The 9,126-nt window shown below is 44.3% G+C and overlaps 1 protein-coding gene and 1 pseudogene across 2 annotated transcripts in view; both read left to right on the top strand.

Annotated features, from left to right (window-relative positions):
- The first annotated feature begins 2,748 nt into the window (after positions 1 to 2,748).
- The window catches only part of ACSS2 (acyl-CoA synthetase short chain family member 2), a 45,486-nt gene continuing 39,108 nt past the window's right edge, over positions 2,749 to 9,126 (top strand). The window contains exons 1-2 of one of the 2 annotated variants that reach the window (XM_045806205.2): positions 2,749 to 3,005; positions 8,320 to 8,515. In XM_045806205.2, coding sequence (XP_045662161.1) covers positions 2,828 to 3,005; positions 8,320 to 8,515 — 374 coding nt within the window. In that variant the 5' untranslated portion in view covers positions 2,749 to 2,827. The remainder of the gene's footprint in view (positions 3,006 to 8,319; positions 8,516 to 9,126) is intronic. The other variant, XM_045806215.2, reaches the window with a different exon arrangement.
- LOC123798119 (small ribosomal subunit protein uS14 pseudogene) lies at positions 3,014 to 6,568 on the top strand (annotated as a pseudogene).

Genomic DNA, 9,126 nt, shown 5'->3' with positions numbered 1-9,126 from the left:
ACACTTGGAGAGAGAAATAACTGTGGTTGTGGTATGGCAGGAGTGGGATGGAGTGTGTGTGTGTGTGTGGGGGGGGTAATAAATGGGAGAGGAATGGGTCTCTGTAGTCTAGGTGTTTGGGTTCTATTCCCTCTGCTACCACTTACAAACTGCGATATTAGGCAAGACATTTAATCTCCTTGAGTATCAGTCTCCTCATCTGTAAAATGGAGAAAATAATAGTATTTGTCTTAGATAGTTGGAAAGATTAAGTAACATGTTGGAAGGTGCTTAGTATAGGACGTGGCACCTACTTAATAAATGTCATAATTATGATTATTGTTATTATTATTTCCTTAATCTCGAGTTCTCATCTCATCCAATCCAATCCAATCCATTCTCTTCCCACCCTGAGGAATTCCAGCTACACTATAGTTTGCATTACTACCCCATCTCTAAGGATGGGGGGCGGCTCCCTCTCTTGTGAGGACTCTTGCCCAAATTTCTATAACAGTCCACAGGCATAGGGAGGGGACTGGTCAAGCCCCTGGGCACACATTCTCTCCTTCCCCAAACCCAGTCAGGCTCAGAGGTAATAATAACCAGGAGGGCTTGAAAATCTACTATGGGCCCAGCAGCTGCAGTGCCACTTGTAGACTGCAGGAGGCAGCAGCGTATTGAGAACAGCTTTAGGACTTAGCTGAAGGGCTTGGGGAGAGAAGAGAGGGTGGAGAGGCTGCCCAGAGCTGGAGCCTGAGGAGGGGAGAAGGGAAGGAGAATGACTGTCTATACTAGGACTACGTACCCATTGCCTGTGCCTTCCTCCCTACAGAGAGGTTCCTAACTCCTCATTGAAGTCTGTAGGGCTTGTTATGCTTTAGTGAAGTCTGACCCCCCCCCCCCACACACACGTAGGGCCTGTCTCCACTAAGTGAGGTCAGTGCTCCTTCAGTGGTATCCATTTCCTCAGTGTAGTGAGGGGCCCCTTAGTGGGGTTTGAGTCCCCTCAGTGGGGTCCATGTCTCTTTAGCAAAGTCTATATCTTCTGTATCTCCCAGGAGGAAGTCCATGTCCCCTCAGTAGAATCAGAGACCATCAATGCCATTTATGCCCTATTAGCAGGGTCCATAGCCCTTCATTGAGATCTGAGATCCCTCAACAAGATCTGTGCTCCCTTAATGGAATTCCCTTAATGGAGTACCTTCAGTATAGTGTGTGCCCCTTCGGTGCAGTTAATGCCTTCTTGATGAAATCTCTGTCTCCTCAGTGGGGTCCATGTCCACTCCATGAGGTCTGTACCCCTTCAGAGCCTTGAGACTCTCCCTTCAGGATTGGGTAGGCTCTGGATAATAGGTCTGACCATGGAGAGTTTTGTTTTGTTTTTTGTTTTTTGTTTTTTGTTTTTTTTTTTTGTTTGTTTTGTTTTAGGGTGTGCTGGGCTTGTGGTAGCTGAACAAAGAATAAGGGAGAAGGTGGGAAGAAAGCCTGGGCCAGATGGGGTCACAAGCCCTGTGTAGGCTTCAGGAGGTGGGGACTGCCTGCTTTGACCCTCAGAAGCACTCTTGGAGTTAGTTATCTAAGGAGCTTTCCTGCTTAGATACACTATTCTGTGAACTGATGGGGGGGGGGCTTCTTGCTAGTGAATGCAAGTGGGAGATGGAGGGTCCTGCCTGGCCTCTCCTTTCTGGAGTGGAAAGGTTGGAGGGAAGCCAGAAGTAATTGAACCCAGTTGTGGCAGGTGAGAGGGGTTCTTGGTGAAATCAAGAGATTGGGAAGGAAAGAAGGGTGTGCGAAATTTTTCCTCTTTTGCATAGACTTTAGTATTTTAGAAATGTTACCTTCAGCCTGATGAGGGTAAGTCAGGAGACCAAGGTTTGGCCCTAACCTGGTTGTTGTTTGATCCGTGACCTTGCACAAATTGTTTCCTTTCCCTGAGTTTACCATTTGTGTAATGAGAAGGGGGTTTAGTAGCAAAGACCTGAAGCGCCTCCTCGTCTTCACTGGAGTTTTTTACTTTAGATCTGGGTGGAAATTTGTGGAGGTAGAGAGAGTAAAGACATATCTTCAGGGGTGGGAGAAAATCTGAGCTGGTCCCAAGGTTAGCAGAGAGGGCATCCTGTCCCCAGGCTGTGCTCTCGGCGTCGTGGGAGGAGTTTTTCCTGGGGACAAAAGGGAGGGGTTTACTGAGAATTGGGGAATAGTTCTGAGGGGGCGGGTGTCATCCACAAAGGACCCTACTCCACCTGGCTTTCAAACTCGGTGGGGTGATAGTTAGGCTTGTGCAATCAGATCACGGGGCGGCTCCATTATGGGCCTGATTCAACTCCTCTCGGTTGCCCAGTTCTTTCCCGCTCGAGCCCCGCCCTAACCCAACTTTTCATCTGTCACTCCTAGACCCAACCCGACCATGGTCACTCCATGATCCAGCCTCCTCTCCTGTCACATCCATCCTCGCCACTCCCCGTCACTCCATGACGGGAGATGGCCCACCTCCTCTACTGTCACGCCTGGCCCCTCCCCTTCAAGATTCCGTCCTCTCCTGTCAGGCCCGGCCCCGCCCCCTCTGCTCTCACTCTACGGCCCCACCCCTTCCTCAGTCAGCTCCGCCCCCAACCCTCAAGCAATGCGGGACTTTTCCCTTGGTCTGTCTTTGCGAACCCTGGTCCCGCCCCCATCGGGCGTGGCTCCCCCCCTCCAGACCTTCCGCAGCCGGGTCTGCCTACGCCACGCCTTCTCCGACCCGGTCTCTCCTCCTCCCGTAAGGCCCCGCCCCTCGGCCAGGCTGTTTTCCCCGCCTGGGCGCCAGGAGCGACAGTGAAAGCTCCTACAGCGCTCGGAACTTGACGTGATGGGGCTTCCGGAGGAGCGGGGCCGAAGCGGCAGCGGGAGCGCGGAGCGGGAGGAGGCTGGAGCCCGGAACCGGGTGCGGAGTTGGTCTCCGCCGCCCGAGGTCCGCCGTTCCGCGCACGTCCCGTCGCTGCAGCGCTACCGCGAGCTGTACCGGCGCTCAGTGGAGCAGCCGCGAGGTGAGGCCGGGCCCGGGCGGCCCTGGGCGGGGTCAATGAGGAGAGAAGTGGGGGTTTCCAGACGAGTGAGGAATTGGGCGCGTGGCGTGGGGAACGAGGGTTTCGTGAGGAGATCGGGGTTCCTTGGCGGAGTTGGGGTTTCCCTTGGGAGGTTGAAGGGTCTGTGAAGAGATGAGGAGGTTCTTGGAGGAGATGGAAAAGGAGCTCCGGGAGGATATGGGGATTCTATGGGGAGAAGGAGGGTTCTGTGTGGAGATGAGGGTACCCTAGGAGTTGAAGAGTTCCTTGGCGACTTGGGGGTTTCGTGAGGAGATGGGGCTTCCTTAAGGATAGTGAAAGTTCCGTGAGAGAAGGAGAGTTCCTAACGTGAAAGGACTGGTTCTCAGAGGTGAAGGGGCGCCTTTGAGGGGAGGAGAGCCACAGAACTTTGCTCCCTTTCGCGCCAAGTCAGCTGTTGCCTCCTGACACCTTTTACCCTGTGACTTAGTCTCCACTGTTGAGGGTCAGTAACTGGTCTGGTTCCCATCCTGGGGTCCCCAGGAGTAACGGAGTCCCAGATGTGTTTTTCATGTTTCAGAAATCGCAGTGAAAATTACGCAATGTAAGACCGAACAAGTCACTAAAATGCCACTTTTTTTTTTTTTAAGTTAGGCTGGGATCGTAATAACTCAGAAATTCTGATAGATAGGCCCATGTCTTTAATAATGTGTAAGGAAAATTCTTTGCTCTTGCCCTCGGTCAGCATAAGGGGTCAAAACTGTACCCGAGTTGGGAGGCAGCATTATGTTTGGCAGTGGGATAAGCATGGGCAATGAATCAAACCCAGAAAAATCTAGATTTAGATCCTGGCTCTACTACTCATTCACTGCACGGTCTTAAGCAGAGTTTTAAACCTGTTTGAGATTCCTTTTCTTCATCTATAAGATACAGCTAATAATACTTGCTTCTAGGTTTGTTTGAGGTCCAAAGCAGGTGATAGGTGTGCATTGTAGAGTGCCTGATGCACAATTCAATAAATGGTGGTTAATTTGATAACAATAAGAACAACATGGAAAAAGCGATTACTGAGTAATGCAAGACAGGATTGAATCAAGTGTAGAATGGTTCATTGTTACAGGCAGTGTCCAAGTGTGAATCCTCAGACCTGTTTTCCTTTCTCTTCCTTCTCTGTATTTTTTCCCCATCATGAGTTCATCTGTTTACAACTATTTCTACAGTAATAACGTCTGTATATTTAGCCCTGGGCCCAGGATCCCACTTATGCTCTGGTCCCAAATTTCATAGGTCTGTAGACCATTTTATTCACACACCTTGATGTTATACCATATTTAACATGACTGTGACCAATTTTCCCTCCCAAACCTGCTCTCCCCTTAATTTTCTAATCCCTGTCAATGGCAGTATCCCAAACTAAATCTTTCATCATCCTCTCCTCTAATAAGATCTGTCAACCACAGATAGATCTTTTCTATCTGTATATCTCATTTAATATTATTTATTGCTTACTGAGGACAAATTCTGTTTGATTTGATGTAGAGACTGTTATCCCCATTATACAAAGAAGAAAACTGAAGCATAGAGGGGTTAACTAACTTGTACAAGGTCACAAAGCTACAAAGCAGTGGATCTGGGATTTGAACTAAGGTAGTCTTGACCACAGAATCTATACTCCTGATAGCTATATTCTTCCTCTTCCCTGACCTCACAGTCTGTCTTTCACCAAATTCTGTTAAATACTCTTTCAAAATGTCTCTGATTACCTTTTCTTCCATTCCCAAAGAACCTTTTAATTCAAGGAAGCAGCCTCTTAATTGGTTCTCCTGTCCCCTGGTCTCACCCACCTTCAATCTCTCTCACAGAGTTATCTAAAATAAACACTATTAGATTGATACCTGGAAACATTGCTTTCATATGTCACTTCAAAAACTTCCAATATTTCTCTGTTTCCTCCAATTTCAAATTAAAATTCTGCCTTTCTTTCAAGGTCTGGGTAACTAGCTTCACCCCACCCCTCTATTCTTAACTTTTGCTATTCCCTACCACACCCTTTATTCTAGATAAGTTGTTCTCATTGATACACTGGATACACAAAGGTTTCTTTTCCATCTCTTTGCCTTTGCCCATTTCCTTCTGCTCCTCTCTACCTAGTCAAACTCCACCAGTTCCACACAGCATTCCCTGATCATTCAGTCCATGCTCATCTTTTAATCTTCTGAACTTCTTCTGTACTTAGAACGTGTGTCAACAGAACATCCAGATTTCAACACCTCTACCGAAACAAAACAAAACTAAGCGATCATAAAACTCAGTTTTCTTCATCCTTATTGATACGCATAAATGTGGTTCATAGGGGCGCCTGGGTAGCGCAGTCGTTAAAGCGTCTGCCTTCGGCTCAGGGCGTGATCCTGGTGATCCGGGATCGAGTCCCACATCAGGCTCCTCCGCTACGAGCCTGCTTCTTCCTCTCCCACTCCCCCTGCTGTGTTCCCTCTCTCGCTGGCTGTCTCTCTGTCACATAAATAAATAAAATCTTTAAAAAAATAAATAAATAAATAAATGTGGTTCATAAATAGTTTTACATAATCTATGCCTACTCTTATCACTTAAAAGTATTTTTGAGTATATACATGTACTCGATGTAGTTGTAACAACATATCTGATTTTGTATACTGGTTTCTAGCTGTGTGGTCCTTGGGAGAGTTTTCTCTGTTTCCTGAGCTTTGGTTTTCTTATCTATAAAATTAGGATAATTGATGTGTACTTCATAGGGCCATATAAAAATTTAATGAGGCCTTTTGCCTCATTGCATCTGAGAGAGCAAGATGGGTCCCAGCAGCTTTTCTGGAGCCATCTTAGGAAGTTTGGCCAGGGTTCTCCTTGCTGCCTGTGCTCAAAACAGCGTGGTCTGATTGGCCAATACAGCCTCATTATGGGCTGCCAGCGTTTCCGTCAGTACATGAAGGATATAGACTTCATTAAGTTGGATTAAGTAAGCTTCTTTGAATGGGTCATCCAAGATACCTACCTTAACTGCAGATATACAGGATACCTACTTTAATGCTAACCCATTGTACTTAAAATAAAAATACTTCAATTATAAGTGTTTTAATATGAAAAAAAAAAAGATGCAATGAGGGGCACCTGGCTGGCTCAGTCAATAGAGCATGTGACTCTTGATTTCGGGGTTTTGAGTTTGAGACCCACCTTGCATGTAGAGATTACTTAAAAATAAAATCTTTTTGACAAAAAGATTCAGTGAGATTAGCCCAGTGCCTGGTACAGGAATGGCATTCACTAAGATGCCACCTCCCATTTTCTGTCTCTTTAGTGGCCATTTAGTATTCTGTTGTATTACTACTAGTATTACTAGTTTTCATCAGGTTTTTTTTTTTTAAACTGTTGGTGATGGGTATTAAGGAGGGCATGTATTGCATGGTGCACTGGGTGTTATATGCAAGTAATGAATCATGGAACTTTACATCAAAAACTAGGGATGTACTGTATGGTGACTAACATAATAAAAATATTATTAATAAAAAATAATTGTTGGGCTCTTGGGTTGTTTCCAATTTCACTGTTAAAATAGTGTTATTATAAACATCTCTTTAGTAATCACTTCATTTTTTCTATTTTTTTCTTATAGTGTGTTCCCCAAAATTGAGTTAGCAGATGAAAAGGTATAAAAAATTTTATGGCTCTCGTCAGTCACCGCCCTCTATCCAGTAAGATTATGACAATTTCTTACAATGCCATTGTCATATAAGAGTATCTCTTTTACGGTGCCACTCTGGCACTAGGTTTATCTTTTTATTTTTTAATCTTTGTTAGTTTTATAGGTATATAATTGCACCTTGGGAATGACTTAATTTGGATTTCCTGAATTGATTGCAAGTTGTACACCATGTGATTTAGCTTTCATCTATATTCTGTCTTGCACGTTCAGAAGTATTTCATGTGTTAGTCTTATCTTTCCAACTCGATTGTATAAACTGAGTCTTGTAACCTTGAGCAAGTCACTTTACCTTTATGAATTTGGTTTGTTATTGGTGAAATGAAGGGGTGATAACCTCTGAAGTTACTTTCATTGTTATGATTCTAAGTGTGTCTCTTCCTTCCCTTTTAGCTCCTGATTCTGTAATTAGGACAGTATCCTAAGTGCTCTGCAATTACATGTTTTACCTGTTGAATACATTTTCTATGGAATAGCCAGGCAGATATTTTAAGATTATTAATCTGATCATGTCCCTCTCCTTGAAATCCTACAATGGCTTTCCATTCCTCTTAGGATAAATATCAAATTCCTTATCATGCCCAGAAGGATTGCATGATCTACCCAGTTTACACACCAATTCCTGCTATTCTTTTTCTTGTTCCTGGTGGGTACTCTGTTCCTGGTGGGGAAGTGGAGAAAAACTCTTATTCATCTTTTAGATTTTAGCAAAAATGTCTTCCTCAGGGCCGTTCACATCTTGATTAGTAACTGTATAACCTAGGGCAAGTTATTTAACTTCTCTGAGCCTTGATTTTTAGATCAACGAAATGAGAATGAAAATGAAGCCTACCTCTCATGGTTGTGGTAAAGACTAAATGAGATAATACATATAAAGAACTTAAAGTGACATTTGGCACATAGCAAGTGACACTTGGGCAAGATGTAGTAGGAGAGTGAGGTACTCATTAAATCATTGCCAAGAGTGAATGAACAAATTAAGAGAAAGATGTTACGTGTATCGGAAGACTCTGTGGGTAAAGGATTTCTTCCTTTCACTAATTAATTCTTTTTTTTTTTTTTAAGATTTTATTTATTTATGTGACAGAGAGACAGCCAGCGAGAGAGGGAACACAGCAGGGGGAGTGGGAGAGGAAGAAGCAGGCTCATAGCGGAGGAGCCCGATGTGGGACTCGATCCCGGTACGCCGGGATCATGCCCTGAGCCGAAGGCAGACGCTTTAACGACTGCGCTACCCAGGCGCCCCTCACTAATTAATTCTTTAAAAAATTTACTGATTGACTACAATATGCTAAGCATTGTGATAGCCCTGGGTGGCTATGATTTGAATAGATGATGAAAAATGGAATGGCAGTTTTGAGGAGGGAAGGAAGAAATTTGAGTCAAGATTCAGCCCATGGGAATAGAAGGTAAGCTGGGAAAGTAGTAGGTGATAAAATTAGACAGAGGAGGGATCTAGGTAGTGGGTCCTAGAGTACAGGGCAGAGAAGTTGTAACTTGTTCCTGTCATAGACTAGTAAACCATCTGGAGGATAAATATGTCTGAGAATCTTAGTGATGTCTGGGCTTCCCTTGCTATTGCAGAGTTTTGGGGAGACATTGCCAAGGAATTTTACTGGAAGACTTCATGTCCTGGCCCATTCCTCCAGTACAATTTTGATGTGACTAAAGGAAAAATCTTCATTGAGTGGATGAAAGGAGCAACTACTAACATCTGCTACAACGTACTGGATCGAATTGTCCACGAGAAGAAACTTGGAGATAAAGTTGCTTTTTACTGGTAAAAACATCTATCTTGAAGTCTGTGACAGATAAAAAGTTACCCCTCACATATATATATAGTGTTTCATAGTTAACAAAGTACTTTAAAATCTATTAACTCATTTGATGCTTGCAACAACCTGGCAGAGTAAGTAAAATATCATTAATTTAATCCCAGATGAGGAAAAATACCTCAAGTGAGTTAAATGACTTCCCTAAAATCACTTAATTAGTATGTGACTGAACTGACACTCAGAGCCAAGTGTCCTGATTTCTAGGCTAGTATTCTTGACTTGTAGTTGGAGAGAAAAGAGGGGAGAGGGTAAATGGAAACAAACAAGACTGAGTAGCATTCTTTCTCATATGCTTTGGGAGGAAATGGGTATTGAGTTTTTCACTACCAGGACCACAGTTGTCATCGTTATCTTTGAGTGAGCTATAGTACCTGTTGGTTCACAGTCCTTTCTGGAGTTTCCCAGGTGTAATCTGAAACCAGCTCCCATAAACAGGGCAGGGAGAGAGTGAAGAAAGAGGCAACCACTCCAGGTTGGTAGGTGACAGTTTTAATAAGCAAAGAGAATTTACATAAAAAGCTTGTTTTGGGCAGCAGCAAGGTGAATGGATCACTGC

The sequence above is a fragment of the Ursus americanus genome, chromosome 22 (genome assembly GCF_024610735.1).
Source record: "Ursus americanus isolate L20-20 chromosome 22, mUrsAme1.1.p, whole genome shotgun sequence".
Lineage (NCBI taxonomy): Eukaryota > Metazoa > Chordata > Mammalia > Carnivora > Ursidae > Ursus > Ursus americanus.
This window is presented reverse-complemented; position numbering and strand designations above follow the sequence as displayed.